General features: G+C 46.3%; 1 protein-coding gene and 1 long non-coding RNA gene across 3 annotated transcripts in view; one reads left to right on the forward strand and one right to left on the reverse strand.

Annotated features, from left to right (window-relative positions):
* Nucleotides 1-4,336: 4,336 nt before the first annotated feature.
* Nucleotides 4,337-7,933, reverse strand: LOC103348575 (uncharacterized). Its single transcript, XR_516923.4, has 2 exons — nt 7,802-7,933; nt 4,337-4,412 (listed from the first exon to the last, which is right to left on the reverse strand). It is a non-coding gene; the product is annotated as an uncharacterized lncRNA (long non-coding RNA).
* Nucleotides 7,934-8,009: 76 nt separating this feature from the next.
* The window catches only part of RRN3 (RRN3 homolog, RNA polymerase I transcription factor), a 48,941-nt gene continuing 40,072 nt past the window's right edge, over nt 8,010-16,878 (forward strand). Inside the window, exons 1-3 of one of the 2 annotated variants that reach the window (XM_008257804.4) lie at nt 8,010-8,164; nt 11,022-11,127; nt 13,932-13,988. In XM_008257804.4, the coding sequence (XP_008256026.1) occupies nt 8,076-8,164; nt 11,022-11,127; nt 13,932-13,988 (252 nt within the window). In that variant the 5' untranslated portion in view covers nt 8,010-8,075. The remainder of the gene's footprint in view (nt 8,165-11,021; nt 11,128-13,931; nt 13,989-16,878) is intronic. The other variant, XM_002711743.5, reaches the window with a different exon arrangement.

Below are 16,878 nucleotides of genomic sequence, written 5' to 3' on the forward strand. Positions count from 1 at the left end.
TCCATCTTAAAGTCTGCTGTAGCTTCACTTTACTGGACTATGATGCTCTCCTGCACTGTACTCATGATGGTAGCAGGCAAGGAATGAAACCAGCAAGTTCATGGACAGTGTATATGCTGCAGAAATGCTCCACCAACAGCCACATCATTGAGACCAAAGAGCATGCTCATCCAGATGAATGTGGCAGAGGTCGACAAGGTCAAAGTCAGGTTTAACAGTCAGTTTAAAACCTGAGCTGTTTGCAGGGGGCACCACTGACAGCATCTATGAGTCAGATCACTCCATTCTCCTACTGGCTGAAGTCAATAGTATTGTGTCAAAGAATTTTTTTTTCAAGTTTTATTTTCTTACTTATTTGAAAGGAAGAGTGACAGAAAGGGAGAGAGAGAGAATCTTCTATCTACTGGTTCACTCCTAAATGCTCATAACAGCTGGGGTTGGGCAGACTTAAGCCAAGAGCCAGGGACTCCATCCAGGTCCCCCGGTATATGCTAGAGAGCCAAGTAGTTGGGCCATCACCTGCTGCCTCCCAGGCACACTGAAATTGGAGACAGGATTCCATCCCAGGCACTCTGATATGCGATGTGAGCATCTTGGCCAATATCTTAATCATCGTGTCACAACACCCACCTGTCAAACTTTGGTTTGGAGAGAATCAAGTATGTGAAGTATTTGTTTATAAATAAATGCTTAAAAGCCAAAGAAGGGGCTGATGTAGTGCACTGGGTTAAGCTACAGCCTCTGAAACCGGCATCCCATATGAGCACTAGTTCGAGTCCCAGCTGCTCCACTTCTGATGCAGCTCCCTGCTAATGTGCCTGGGAAAGCAGTGGAAGATGGCTCAAGTACTTGAGCTGCTGCACCTACATGGGAGACCTGGATAGAGTTCTAGGCTCCTGGTCTCTCTTTTACTTTTGGAAAAGTAGAACTGAGAATAATTAAGTCATAGCCGGCGCCGTGGCTCATTAGGCTAATCCTCCGCCTTGTGGCACCGGCACACCAGGTTCTAGTCCCGGTCGGGGCGCCGGATTCTGTCCTGGTTGCCCCCCTTTCAGGCCAGCTCTCTGCTGTGGCCAGGGAGTGCAGTGGAGGATGGCCCAAGTACTTGGGCCCTGCACCCCATGGGAGACCAGGAGAAGCACCTGGCTCCTGGCTTTGGATCAGCGCGGTGCGCTGGTTGCAGCGCGCCGGCCGCGGTGGCCATTGGAGGGTGAACCAATGGCAAAGGAAGACCTTTCTCTCTGTCTTTCTCTCTCACTGTCCACTCTGCCTGTCAAAAAAAAAAATTCTCCTCTTAAAAAAAATAATTAAGTCATTATTTCAGTAGTAGTCTGGTTTGATCAGCCTGAGAAAGATTACTTTTCTGGTTGTTTCTGAATTGGGCTGAATGAGTTGATTGAGCTGCTATGTAACCCTGTTAGCAAGGTCACATCATATTGCTAAGACTTTCTTTCTCCTCTGTTACAGAAATAACTTATTGTTAAATCATTTAGTGTGGGGACATAGACAATGATTGTCCATCCACTGGTTCACTCCCCAAATGCCTGCAGTAACCAGGGCTGAGCCAGGTGAAAACCAGGTGTCTGTACCTTCATCTAGATCTCCCATGTGGGTGGCAGGGAGCAGGTAGTTGAGCTATCATCATCTGCTGCCTCTCAGAGTGCACATTAGCAGGAAACTGGAATTGGAAGTGGAACCAAGACTCAAACCCAGAGTCTTGGATATGGGATCTGAGCGTCTCTAGCAAATGCCCTGTTAAGTACCGTATCACAGGTCTGGTGCTGTGGCATAGAGGATAAAGCCGTCACCTGGGGTGCCAGCATCCCATATGGGCTCTGCTTTATGGTCATTTAGGGAGTGAACCAGCAGATGGAAGACTTCTCTCTCTCATTCTCTGTTTCTCCCTCTCTCTGTAACTCTGCCTCTAAAATAAATAAATTTTTTAAAAAATACTTTATTTGAGAGGCAGAGTTAAAGACAGAGAGAGGAAGAAAGAGAAAGGTTTTCTATCTGCTGGTTCACTCCCCAAAATGCTGCAATGTCTGGAGCTGGGCTGATTCTAAGCCTGGAGCCAGGAGCTTCTTCTGGGTCTCCCACACGGATGCAGGGGTCCAAGGACTTGGGCCATCTTCTAGTGCTTTCCCAGGCCATAGCAGAGAGCTGGATCAGAAGAGGAGCAGCTGGGAATAGAACTGGAGACATATGGGATGCCAGAGTCACAGGCAGAGGTTTAGACCACTGTGCCACAGCACCAGCCCCAAACAAACAAAAAAAATTTTTTTTGGACAGGCAGAGTTAGACAATGAGAGAGACAGAGAGAAAGTTCTTCCTTCCATTGGTTCACCCCACAAATGGCCACTACAGCTGGCGCGCTGCGCTGATCTGAAGCCAGGAGCCAGGTGCTTCTCCTGGTCTCCCATGGGGTGCAGGGCCCAAACACTTGGGCCATCCTCCACTGCCTTCCCGGGCCACAGCAGAGAGCTGGACTGGAAGAGGAGCAACCAGGACAGAATCCGGCGTCCCAACCGGGACTAGAACCTGGGGTGCCGGCGCCGCAGGCAGAGGATTAGCCTAGTGAGCCACGGCGCCGGCCAACAAACAAATCTTTAAAATAAATGAACAAATATTAATTCACTTCTTTGAAATTTTACTTCCACTCACCTTAGATTTCTGCACCTTTGTATCTTACTTTACAAAGGACTAACAGGGCAATTTTAATATAAAGGAAAGATGAGTATTTGCATCCCAAGAGAATTCCCAGGTTTATTTCAGGGGCTCCAATGTGGGCTGTTTTCTCAATTGACCCTCTTCATCTCAGCCACCAGCACCTCCTCCCAATGACTATCACCTCCACCTTGGACAGTTGACTAAAAGCCCAACAGATGGCCCCATTCTACTCTTGCCATGGACCTTTGCACATCCTTTTCTCTTTGCCTTCAAGAAATTCTCCCTTCACAGCCTTCTGACACCTCCTCACCCTTTTGTGGTTCTCAGATCTCAACTCAGTTATTCCTGTGACCTTTCCGAAGAGGTGACTTCTGCCCATTATAGAACCACATAGGTGCAGTATGAACTCATCCCTCTGACAAGTGTTGATTGAGTTCCTGGAGAGCACTGGACCCACATTTGGCTAATGAGAAATTCTTTCTTGGTGCCTTGTAACCACTTGTATCCTTATCTTTTTCTGCTTAAGCTAGCTCAAGTTCGTGTCTGTGGCTTGCAAGCAAAGAGACTTAAGCCAACATGACTACACCAGGGATGGTTGTAAAATTCATCTCTGGGAGAAGAATGCTCTTTTTAAAAAAGTTTAATGGGTCTCCTGGTATATGAAAGTAAAACAAAAATTCACTCTGGAATAAAGAAGCTCAGAACAATTACTAACAACTGTAACAAAAGGTGGTTAAAGGATGGCTATGGCTGTGGACAAGCTAACTTGTTAGTGTTGCTTTGGATGTGTGTGTGGGGAGGTGTAGTGAGGAGGTGTCTTTATTTTCTTTTATTAGGCTGGAAACAAAAGAAAACAGGTCTGTGGGGAAAGGAGTGTTTTATCCTAGCAAAAGGAGTTGTCCTGTGCAACCCAGTGACTGATGAGAGACTCCCCCAAAGAAGGTACGCAACCAAGGAACACCACCACTGAATTATTACGCTATTTAGCTTTATGCTACTTGTTACATTATTCTTAGGGTTCCATTTATAAGATTTTTAAAAAATATGGCAGCCTAGCTTTAACTGTGCTTTGTGAAAATAAGCAGCCATTTTCAAACTTTAGGAGAAGGTATTGTTGGGAGCATTTATTGGCATGGCCTCTGTGGAAGGTACCATCTCCTGCATACCTGCCAAGCCAATACTTCCACCCTGGAAAAATGCTTGCGCACACACACATCGGGACACTGTATAAGAATAGTCACAGCAGTAATGCAAATAGTTGGGGGTGGGAAAGAAAAGAAAGAAAATAACTTAAATGTTTGTGACAGGGAAACAGATAAATCACAACATATTCATGTAATGAACTACACAGTAGCAGAAAAAATAAACCACAACCACATACAACAGGGATGGAATTAGAAGGATAATATTGATTGAAAACAAGCAGCAGTATAGTAAAGCAATTTCCATTTTATAAAATTCAAAGAGAAGCCAAAGTATTTTTTCTTTTTTACTATTTAGTACACTGCTTAGGAATATATGTATGTGGTAATTATATAAAGGAAAGTTATAAGTTTTTTGAAAAAGTCTTTGTGAGCTAGTGTGCAATTATTTCCTCTGCCTTTGGTGCTTCCTACCTGAAACAACTGGACTGTTTCCTGGTGTGTTCTATGAAGCATGTCAGAAGGAGTTGTCACACAAGGTGGTTTATTTGCAGCAAATGTGGAGGCCGTGGGGAATAATTTCCAGATCCCGAAGCCCTGACTCTATGAACAGGAGGAATGGACATCTGTTATTTGAAAGGAAAACGAATACATAAAAGTTCTTGTTCTCACCTGCATATATGACTACAAGTCCACACAGCAGGCACAGTTCAGAAACACGGGTCAACACAGGTTGCTATTATGCTAATAACACCATGCTCTTTCTCAAAGAGCAGAGGTTGGCTTTTGACTCGGCCGTTAAGTTGTTGCTTAGGGTGCCTGTCTGCCGTATTGGAGTGTCTGGTTCCAGTCCTGGCTACCCTGTGTCAGCTCTAGCCGCCTGCTGATGGGCACCCTGGGAGGCAGCAGGGCATAGTTCAATTGCTTTGGTGCCTGCCACTTGCATGGGAGACCCAGACTGGGTTTCCAGTGCCTGGCGTTGGCCTGGCCCAGCCCTGGATATTGCAGGAGTTTGGGGACTGAACCAGCCAATGGAAGATCTTTCTCTGTGTCTCTCTGCCTTTCAAATCAAATGAAAAAAACAGAAAAGATTTATTTTTAAGGTAATTTATTATTAAATGAAGAAGTCATAAAGCAAACCAGAGTCAGACAGATGTCAAAGGTAAACTTAAAATATTTTTGTCATATACTATATGGTATTTCCTGAGATCAGAACCAGGCAAAGAAATCCTAAAGTACTCATTCAAATCGCGTCTTCCTAAGGGGTCTGTGACTGGACAAGAAAACAACTCTTTCCTGGAAAAACAACTCATTCCTATTCCATGCAAGCCATAAGTTAAGAGACAGAGCAAAAAGCTTTTTAATTCACACATAAACTGTCTCCCAGATACACATAGGAGTGTTTGTTTTTCAGGAGTTTAAAAAAAAAATCACTGCTTCCGCCTTGCACAGGAACAGGAATCCCCTCTCAGCTGACACCACGGGTTCTACACAGCAGTCGCCTCCCCACAGGATTGGAAATTACATTGCCTGCTTACCTGACCACATCATGAAATCAGATAGGAAAATCTATTCTTGTCCATCAGTGCTGTGTAATTCGCTCTTCCTAATGCAGAGAGCACTTGCTGCTCTGGGGTGGCCACGGGGTCTCCAGTGCCGCCCTCATGGGTCCCTGCTGAGCCTGGCCTTGCCACCCGGCCGCTGGCTGCAGGTGGATTCTGTGCTAGGGGATGGGCACAAAGCAGCAGTCGGCAGTACCATCAGCCTAGGACCCCAGAACAGGGCTCTCTCCAGGCCGCCAATGACTTCTAAAAGAGGCCATTATCATCGCACCTGCTTTCAATGTAACCCAAGTGCCCACTGTTGGCTCGAGGCTACCCAGAGACCTGCCAGTTCTGTCAGGGCAGACAGAAGCTGGAAGACAGTCTCAGAAACCGGGAGCCAGCGGGACAAAGAGCTACCCAAGCTCCCTCACCGTGTAGCCCGTGACATCACTAAGATGTATTCAAAGGAAACATGTACAGTTTGTTCTTTCCAATAGTGGTGGGGAAAAGCCATCTGCTACTTGCTCTACTCAAACACGCGAGGATCACCAGGACGGTGAAAGAAGCCAGAGAGGTGAGTGGGGTGTGAGGCAGGAGAGGGGGCACTGCCCCACTCACCCACCCTGCACCATCCTGGGGCCTGGTTGCCCCTGCCTCTGCAACCTGCTGAGCTGAATTCACAGCTTCTCTGGGGGCGTCCTCAGGGCACACCTGACTCCACTTCCGCTATCCAGGGCTCAGAAGAAATGGGCAGGGGTGGGAGCTGAACGCTGACGCTGCTCCCTGTCCTGAGTTCACTCGGTTTAACCAGGAGCAGGGGGCAGATTTCTTTGCATTTGGACTAGAGCGATGGCGCTGGCAGATTCTTCAGCAATTGTTTCACCACCTAAGTCCAAAGAGCGAGCCAACCCAGGCACTTCCTCCAGAAGACGCTGAACACATAACACATGGACAACCACAGCCTCCCGGGGGGCAGCCGGGCTTAGGTGCTGCAGATTGATTGACTTATTTATTTATTTATTTATTTATTTATTGACAGGCAGAGTGGACAGTGAGAGAGACAGAGAGAAAGGTCTTCCTTTGCCGTTGGTTCACTCTCCAATGGCCACTGCGGCCGGCGCGCTGTGGCCGGCGCACCGCACTGATCCGAAGCCAGGAGCCAGGTGCTTCTCCTGGTCTTCCATGGGGTGCAGGGCCCAAGCACTTGGGCCATCCTCCACTGCACTCCCTGGCCACAACAGAGAGCTGGCCTGGAAGAGGGGCAACTGGGACAGAATCTGGCGCCCCGACCGGGACTAGAACCCGGTGTGCAGGCGCCGCAAGGCGGAGGATTAGCTTAGTGAGCTGCGGCGCCGGCCAGATTTATTTATTTATTTATTCACTCATTCAGTCAGTCTTATTTATTTGAAGGACAGAGTTACAGAGAGAGGGAGAGATAGAGAAAAAAGAGGTCTTCCATCTGCTGGTTCACTCCCCAAATGGCCACAACAGCCAGGGCTGGGCCAGGCTGAAGCCAGGAACCAGGAGCTTCATCCAGGTCTCCCACACGGGTACAAGGGCCCCAGGACTTAGGCCACACTCTGCTGCCTTCCCAGGTGCATTAGCAGGGAGCTGGATCTGAAGTGGAGCACCCAGGACTGAAACTGGTGCCCAAATGGGAGGCCGGCATTGCAGGCAGTGGCTTATCCCTTTACACCACAATGCCAGCTTCCAGAAGGGGATTTCACACATGGAAACAGTATGCTTAGTTACATGGAAATCCCCGCCCCTTCAAAAAAAAATAATAAGCAAAGGAGCCCACTGGATACTTAATACCCCATCTGTTCAAGCATTGCTCTGGCAGTAAGGTCTGGACCAGTGCAGGGTAGTGGGGGCTGCATCTTTCCCTGGAATACCAACTGAAAACCTGACAGACAATTTTGGAGAACATCAGGTGCTCTTAGGGTCTTGAAACAGAAATGCCACAATAAAAACGAGCTGTTGATGGGGATGAGTAGGTGACACTGGGACATTGCTGTTTGCCCAACATTCTCTGGCTGCTCTACAGCTGTGAGGGACTAAATGGAAGCCGCAGAAAGAGTTATTGACTTCACACTGTTTCAGCATAGAACTGTGCTCATAAACCTGCTGCGGGGGGGTTCCATAGTTGCCAAGAGTTTTAACATTTCCCCTCCTAGAGGCAGTTGCTCCTGTCCCGCAACATCCTGGGCAGCCACGCCTATGTCTTTGGGCTGTCCGTGAGGATGTGCACTGGGTAAACAGCCTCGGACCCCGGGTCACAACGCCGAATTTTAATCCCCTTTTCTCAGTGAGGGTTAGGGTAAATCACAGGCTCTCCCGTTTCTTCCGTTTGACTCCAGAAAACTAACACTCCGAGGAACCCAGCCGCCGCTTGGCTCTCCTTGGGAGTTCCCGCCCTCCCTTCTTCCCGGAGCCCAGCTTCGGTACCTCCCCTCCGCCGGGAGCAGAGGATGCGCTTAGTCCGCTCGGCCGTTCTGGGCGGAGAAAGTCCTCCAGGAAGAAGGCGGGGCTAACGCGGGCGGAGTTGGGGAGGCAGCTTGGGCGGCGCTCTAGCCCGCCGAGCTCAAGGAGCGCTCTCTCAACGTGGGGTCCTGATTGGCTGAAGGCCCGCTGCTCGCACACGCCTCTTCCGGGACAGGGCGGTAGCGGGAAGGCGCCCGACTTCCGGCGCGAGGCGTCGCAGTCAGGCTTGTCCGGCCCAATGGCGGCACCGCTGCTTCACACGCGGTTGCCGGGGGATGCGGCTGCTTCTACCTCTGCGGTCAAGAACCTGAGTGCGTCGCGAGCTGGGTGAGATTCGGGTCGCTTCCTTATGCGCGTCTGGGACCAAACTCCAGGGCCGGGTTTGGGGGGAGCAGATGTGGAGGGATCTGAGACAAAGCTAATGGAGTGTGTAGGAGGTGGGAGGTAGAGGGGCATCGTAGGTTCTGAAGAGCGAGACCGTTCCTCGTAGGCATTGCAAGTAAAAGGGATCTGGAAAAGTAGGGCTGTCAGTGTGCACGGTCCCCATTCTCCCCATCGGGCCCCTCAGCGTCCCAGCCCGGGTACTGCGTTGTCTTCCCTCCCGCTTCTTCTTCCAGGTGAGGAAGGGACTCTCTGGCCTGTTTGGGGTTTCATCTAGATGCTGTCACTGATGGCAAATTGAATCCTAAAACCTTGTTTGAAATCTGTTTTGACGCTCCTGTGTGTTTAACCGTCTTAATCTTGCTCAATCTTGAAAGTCCCAACCTCCATAAAACACTTTGAGGTTTAGCTTTCGGAGTCTTTAGAAGGATGCTGCGTCCCTGCCCCAGTCATTGCTGTTTAAATGAATTAAACCTCGTAAAACACTAATATGCTGGCGAGGATGTGGGGAAAAAGGCACACTAATCCACTGTTGGTGGGAATGCAAACTGGTAAAGCCACTATGGAAGTCAGTTTGGAGATTCCTCAGAAATCTGAATATAGCCCACGACCCAGCCATCCCACTCCTTGGAATTTACCTAAAGGAAATTAAATTGGCGAATAAAAGCTGTCTGCACCTCAGTGTTTATTGCAGCTCAATTCACAATAGCTAATACCTGGAATCAGCCTAAATGCCCATCAACAGTAGACTGGATAAAGAAATTATGGGATATGTACTCTATAGAATCCTATACAGCAGTAAAAAAAAATGAAATCTGGTCATTTGCAACAAAATGGAGGAATCTGGAAAACATCATGCTGAGTGAAATAAGCCAGTCCCAAAGGGACCAATATCATATGTTCTCCCTGATTTGTGACAACTAACTGAGCACCTAAAAGGAAACCTGTAAAAGTGAAATGAACACAGTGAGAAGCAATGACTTGATCAGCCCTTGTCCTGACTGTCGAGGAACAACTTACTATTTTATTGCTTTTAGTATTTTTTTTGTTCTACTTAATACCACTGGTTGAACTCTTTAACACACAATTATTCTTAGGTGTTTTAATTTAACTGATAATTGATCCCTGTTAAATGTAAGAGTGGGAATAAGAGAGGGAGGAGGTGTACAGTTTGGCACATGCTCACTCAGACTTAACCCAATGGTAGAGCTAGAAACGTGCCAGGGGATTCCAAATCAATGCCATCTTACTAGTCAAAGTGATCAGTTTCAGTTCATAATTGATTATAATGATTGGATTAAGTGTCAAAGGATCACATAAACAAGACTAATGTCTGTTAATAATAATAACTGATAGAATTAAAAAGGAGAGAACATCCAACATGGGAAGTGGGATACACAGCAGACTCATAGAATGGCAGATGTCTAAGCAGCACTCTGGCCTCAGAATCAGCCCATAAGACATTCGGATTCGGCTAAAAAGCCCATGAGAATATTTCAGGCATGGAAAGCCAATACACTGTGGCAAAAAAAATTGACCTAAATGAAAGATCTCTGTGAGTGAGATCCCTGTGTAAAGAAGGGGCCATCAAAGAAGGAGGTACCTTTCTCTAAAGGGAGGAGAGAGCTTCCACTTTGATTATGGCCTTGTCTAAATAAGGTTGGAGTTTGTGAACTCAAGAGGCTTCCATAGCCTTGGCAGCTCATGACAGGAGCCTCAGGTGATTACTGACGTCATAAATAAAAGTGTCAATTGTTAAATCAACGAAGGGAGTCACTGTCCACCTACTCCCCATGTAGGATCTCTTGTCCTTAATGTGTTGTACTATGCAAATTAACGGCAAAACTACTACTCAAACAGTACTCTATAGTTTGTGTGTCTGTGTGGGTGCAGTCTGTTGAAATCTTTACTTAGTATATACTAAGTTGATCTTCAGTATATAAAGATAATTGAAAATGAATCTTGATGAGAGATGGGATGAGAGAGGGAGTGGGAGGTGGGATGGCTGCTGGTGGGAGGGAGGTTATGGGGGGAAAAGCCGCTATATAATCCAAAAGTTGTACTTTGGAAATTTATATTTATTAAATGAAAGTTTAAAGAAAAGAAAACACATATCATAGTATCAATCATAGTCCCTCATAAGCCTCCTTACTGTGTTGGGCATCGGGGGACAGCAGTCTATCCAGAGAGACTAATGCTCCTGCTCTCAACCGGAGTTTACAGTCTAGGTGGGGAAAGACGAGTACATGAACAAGATGGCTTCAGACAGAGAGAAGTGCTGTAAGAAAATGGAACAGGGTGACGGGAGGGGGGGGCCCATTGGGTGCTCTAGATTTCTGGTGGGGAGGGCCTCTGACATTTGAACTTCAACTTGAATGAAGCCAGGAATTCAGCCACACACAAGTCTGGGGAAAGTGTGTTTCTGGTAGAATGAGCAGGAGGGGAAATGGGAACCAGCTGGGGAACTTTGAAGACCAGAAAGGACACTATGCCTGCAGTAAAACAGGTGATTGGAGGTGAGGTCAGAGTTGTAGGCAGGGGCCAAATTAATGGTAGAGCCTTGTAGGATTAATGCAAGAGTTTGGATTTTTATTCTAAGTGCAGCAGGAAGATAAGATCATTAGGTTGATGAATTAAGAACCGATTGTTGGGGGGTGGGGAGGCCATAAGAGTGAAAGCAGGTGGTCTAATTAGAAGGCCTTAGTGGTCATCCCTCTACACAGTGTTATTTCAATAAATGTTGTCTGTTATCGTTTTTATTGTCTGTTGTGAACTTAATAGCTTGGTGATCTTGATTCTACAGGATTTCAGATATGCTTGCATTAGAGAATGATTTCTTCAATTCTCCTCCAAGAAAAACTGTCCGATTTGGTGGAACCGTAACAGAAGTCTTACTGAAATACAAAAAGGTAAGAGGAGGTTTGGTTTTTGTTGGTCAGAATACAGTTATTCTAGCATTTTGTTCAGGACTAGTAGATACACTAAAATGTGAGATACCAGTATTGAAATAAAAAACTGCATGAAGCCTTATGCTCAAAATGAGAGTGATAATGTCTTTTCTGAGGTTTCTCCTCTTCAAATGCTTTATTTACATAGTATCTTTTTTTTTTTTTTTAAGATTTATTTATTTATTTGAAAGGCAGAATTACAGAGAGATAGAAGCAGAAAAAGACAGAGGGCTTCCATCTGCTGGTTCACTCCTCAAATGGCTGAACTGGCTGGATCTGGGCTGATCTGATGCCAGGAGCCAGGAGCTTGTTCCTGATTTCCAATGTCGGTGTAGGGGCCCAAGCACTTGGGACATCTTCTACTGCTTTCCCAGGCCATATCAGAGAGCTGGATCAGAAGTGGAGCAGCCACTTGAACTGGCATCCATACAGGATGGCGGCACTGTAGGTGGTGGCCCCTTTTCACAATATTTTTAAGACTTTAGCAACTGCTCCAATAAAAAGCCATTAGAAGATTTTATTTCTTAAGGAATTACATAAGCATTTTTGTTTATTTGTTTTTGTGTTAGCTTACAAGTAATCCTACCAAATCTCAGCAGTAAGGAGAAAACGTACATAACTGTACATTTATATATAATATCCACTTATGTCCATGCATGTGAATAGATCCTGTCTTAGTTCCCAAAATTAGATCATCACAACAGTTTGTTTTTAGTTTTTAAAAATTTTATTCTTGGCCGGTGCCGCGGCTCACTAGGCTAATCCTCCACCTTGCGGTGCCGGCACACCGGGTTCTAGTCCCGGTCGGGGCGCCAGATTCTGTCCTGGTTGCCCCTCTTCCAGGCCAGCTCTCTGCTGTGGCCCGGGAGTGCAGTGGAGGATGGCCCAAGTGCTTGGGCCCTGCACCCCATGGGAGACCAGGATAAGTACCTGGCTTCTGCCATCGAATCAGCGCGGTGCGCCAGCCGTGGCAGCCATTGGAGGGTGAACCAACGGCAAAGGAAGACTTTTCTCTCTGTCTCTCTTTCACTGTCCACTCTGCCTGTCAAAAAAAATTTTTTTTATATTCTTTAAAAATGTATTTTCATTTTATTTGAAAGAGAGAGAGAGAAAAACACAGAGAAATATCTTATCCCCTAGTTCACTGCCCCAAATACCTGCAATAGCTGGGGCTGGGCCCGAACAAAGCCAAGGTGGCAGAGACCCAGACACTCGAGCCATAATCTGCTGTGTTCCAGATGCACGTCGCAGAAAGCTGGATCAGAAGCAGAAGAGCCTGACTTGACCCAGGCGCTCTGACGGGGATGTGTAAATCCCAAGCAGCGACTTAAATGCTGTGCCTTTCAAATGCCTAACCTGCAGCAGGTTTTTTTTTTCCTTTGAAAAATAAATTTATTTATTTTACTTATTAGAGATAGAGCTCCCATCTGCTGGTTCACTTCTCAAATGCCTGCAATGGCTGGGGCTAGCAGGAGCTGATAACTCAAAAGTAGGTCTGCCATGTTGGTGACAGGGACCAATCTACTTGAGCTGTCACCTGTTCAGTTTTCTTCTCATTTTTTGAAACTCGGGAGTATGGACTATCATAAACAAATGCAACTAAATATAAAAGGCTTTATAGTTGTTTATTTTTTCCAAGCCTCTGGCTCCACTAACGTGCATTTAAAATTTTTTGTTTGATTTATTTATTTGAAATGCAGAGTGACTGAGAAAAAGAGATTTTACATCTGCTGATTCAGTCCCCAAATGACTGCAATGGCCAGGGCTAGGCCAGGACAAAACCAAAAGCTTAGAACTCTAGCAAGGTCTCCCATGTGGGTGGCAGGGGCCTAAGTACTTGGGACAACTTCCACTGCTTTCCCAGGCTCATTGGTAGGGAACTAAGACAGGAAGTGGGACAGCCTGAGACTTGAAGTACTGTGGTGTAGGATGCTGGCTTCACAGATGTCAGCTTAACCCCCTGTGCCACAATGCTGGCCTGCCTTTTAAAATCTTGTAGTCCTGGGGCTAACACTATAACACAGTGGATTGAGCTGCCATCTGCAATGCTGGCATCCCATGTGGGTGCCAGTTCGAATCCTGGCTGCTCCACTTCTAATCCAGCTCTCTGCTAATGTGCCTGAGAAACCAGCAGAAACTGGCTCAAGGTATTGGTCCCTTGCAGCCATGTGGGAGACCTGGATGAAGTTCCTGGCTTTTGCCTGACCCAGCCCCAGCTATTGTTTCTATTTGGGGAGTGAACCAGCAGATGGAAGATCTCTCTATCTCTTCTCTCTATAACTCTGCCTTTCAAATAAAATTAATCTTTAAAAAACTTGTGGTCATGAATTCATAATCTGCAACTGATGGATGAAACATAGAATGTTATTTTTCAAAATTGAGAGGCCGAGAGAGAGTGAGCTTCCATCCCCTGGCTTACTTCCCAAATGCCTGCAGTGGTCAGGACTGGGCTGAAGCCAGGAGCAGGAATTTAATCTTGGTCTGTCTACTTTTCGGGTGGCAGGAACCCTTTTGAACTATCACTGCTGCCTCCCAGGGTCTGCATTAGCAGGGAGTTGGAGTCAGGATCTAGAGCTGGTGTTGAACCCAGGTACGCCACTATGGGATGGGGATATGCATATCTAAACCAGTGTCTTAAGTTGCTAGGCCATCTGCCCGCCCCACAATGCTCCTTTTGTAATTTCATCAAATGTTAAAGTATAAAAGTCTTGCTGTTGATATTTAACAGGAAACCAAAACTTCATTTTCTCCCCATTCTTGTTAAGGGTGAAACAAATGACTTTGAGTTGTTGAAGAACCAGCTGTCAGATCCAGACATAAAGGTAATTAATTTTTTATTTGATTCTTAGCAAAGTTACTGCTATTTTGAACAGACATTAGTTTGTACTTTTGGTCCTGTTCTATCCTCCAGACCTTTCTCTCCGTTATTCTTTCTGGATTTACTCCTCACTCAGGGCCGTTTACCCGCTAGGGGACATTTGGTGATGTTTGGAAATGTTTTTGTCTGTCACAATTTGGGAGTGGATTACAGGGATGCTGCTAAACCCTTTCTCACCATGGACAGTGCAGCCCCAGCAACCAAGAATGATCCAGCCCCATTGCCAGCAGTACTGAGGTTAGGAAACCCGGCTTTAATCCTTTCTACTTCCTCTGCTGTCTGCAACCCTTGTCTCTCCAAGCTCAAACCAAAAACACATCAAGAGCTAACTGGGCTTCAAGCTGCTAGTGCTTCAGTGTTTCCAAGGTCAAGTTGTAGCAACTCAGTGCGTTTTGTTTCACCCCTCTTTATTGCCCAGTTTTGGAAAGCGGTTTGTTGCTATGACAGCGGTAGATTACCTGGGATAAAACCTCAATTCATTGTTATTGTTTGTGTGATCTTGAATTAGTTGTCTCATCTCTCTGCCTGTGTATTCTTCTCTGTAAAATCATGGAGATTTTAAGTAGGATTCAATGAGTTACTATTCAAGAAGCGTTTAGAATGAACACCCCCTGACTTTATAACGGCTTTTTTTTTTTTTTTTAATATTTAGGAAGGAATGTTTATTTATTTTTAAAGATTTATTTATTTAAAAGTCAGAGTTACAGAAAGGCAGAGAGAGGTCTTCCATCTGCTGGTTTACTCCCCAGATGGCTGCAATGGCAGGAGCTTTGCCTATCCAAAGCCAGGAGCCAGGAGCTTCTTCCAGGTTTCCCACGTGGGTGAGGGGTCCAAGGGCTTGGGCCATCTTCTACTGCTTTCCCAACCATAGCAGAGAGCTGGATCAGAAGTGGAGCAGGGGGCTGGTGCTGTGGCATAGCAGGTAAAGCTGCCGCCTGCAGTGCTGGCATCCCATATGGCTCCGGTTAGAGTCCTAGCTGCTCCACTTCTGATCTAGCTCTCTGCTATAGCCTGGGAAAGCAATAGAAGATGGCCCAAGTCCTTGGGCCCCTACACTCACGTGAGAGACTCAGAAAAAGCTCCTGGCTTCAGATCGTCACAGCTCCAGCTTTTGCAGTCATCTGGGGAGTGAACCAGTGGATAGAAGGCCCCCCCCTTCCTGCCTCTGCCTCTCTGTAACTCTGCCTTCAAATAAATAAATAAATATTTAAAAACAAAAAAAAGTGGAGCAGCTGGGACTTGAACCAGCTTCTATGGGATGCCAGCACTCCAGGAGGTGGCTTTACCCACCAGGCCACAGCGCCGGCCCCAGCTGGTATTCTGTCCCTGCTGACTGTACTGTCTCATTTCTTATTCACATCTAAGTCCACTGTACTCAAGATTGCTGTAGTTATCCTGACAAAGATTACCAGTGATTTCTTACACACTGGTTTCAGCAGACTGTTGTGGGGCACACAGAGTAAACGCATAGTGAGACTTTTGAGATCAAATTAGGAGTCTGTCTTAGCCAGCTGGCAGCTGCCCTCTCACAGAGCAAGTCAGGAGAAGGCAGCCCCGAGTTGCAGTGCTGGGGGGTTTTTAAAGGCAAAACCTGCTTTTTATCAGACATTTGATTATGTGTGTGGGCTTGTGCAAGCAGAAAGCAGGCATACAGAAGGGAGAAACAGTTAGCCAATCAGCCAGGTTTTTTGTAACCTTAATGAAAAATGTAACGATTCAATTATTCAATTGTTCCCGGTAGGGGTCAAGCATGGGTTCACTGACCTTGGCGCCACCTGTGTTATCTTGTGGCTGCAGGTGGGAGAAGACAGGAGAAACCACAGTCTGGTGGCCTTGGCCATTCTCAAGTGAACAGAGGTACAGAAGTTAGAAATGGGCCAGTTGCAAGCTAACATTTTTATGAAGAACAGGCCTCGGTTTAAAACAACCAAGCAAACTAACCTATTGTCTATAACCATCCGAGTGTGCTATACTTTGTAGACAAGTTAAACTTTGAGTCACATGTCACACAGACTTTATTTTTAAAGCCTTGTACTAATGCTTTGTGGCAGTTGACACAATTGTCAGCCACTTCTTAAAACTTCTCATTCAGTGTCTCTGATCTTCCTGTCTCATGATCACTTCTCTCTAATCACTACCTTGGTAGGTTCTCCTTAAATTTGGTATTGATTGGTTTCAACTTAACCCTTTTTGTGGCAGATTCTTCTGTGATCCCTGTGCCCTCAAGGCTTTGGAAGCTACTTGTATCCTAATAACTCCCACATCTGGGTCTTCAGCTCAGATTGCTCTTGTGCACTGTAGACTTGTTTCTTAACTGTTGGTTGGGTGTTTTTACCCAAAATTGTCCTAGGTATTCCAAATCTAGCATACCTTAAATTCACTTCTATATCCCTGACCAAGTCCTTCTGTAGCCGCCTTTATCTGCTCAACTGTTTATTGCTCACCTACTTCTTGAACTAGGAACCTGCCAGGGGAAAACATCTTTCAAGTCTTTCTGTTTTGTTGGTGTTCTTACCTGGATTCTTCCAGTAGCCTCTTTAGTGGCTTTTTATTATTATTCTTCTGTTCTGTTAAGACAGCAGAGATGACTTATTGGACATGTGTTGTACTCGGCCACAGCTGAGAACAGAACTAGTCCATAATGTCACAGGCTCAGGACAGAGGGCCATCAGGGGCTGTTAACGGTTTGAGCAGTGTCTCTCCTAGGTGGTTTCAGTGAACTTACAGCAGTGGAAGTTCCAGGTCCTTCCAGAGACAAGTTGGACAAAGTAGCAGGCAGTCTAGCTACTTGCAGTGTTCCTGGCCTCTGGCAGTCCTTACTTCCCCTTTACCCA

The sequence above is a fragment of the Oryctolagus cuniculus genome, chromosome 19 (genome assembly GCF_964237555.1).
Source record: "Oryctolagus cuniculus chromosome 19, mOryCun1.1, whole genome shotgun sequence".
NCBI lineage: Eukaryota > Metazoa > Chordata > Mammalia > Lagomorpha > Leporidae > Oryctolagus > Oryctolagus cuniculus.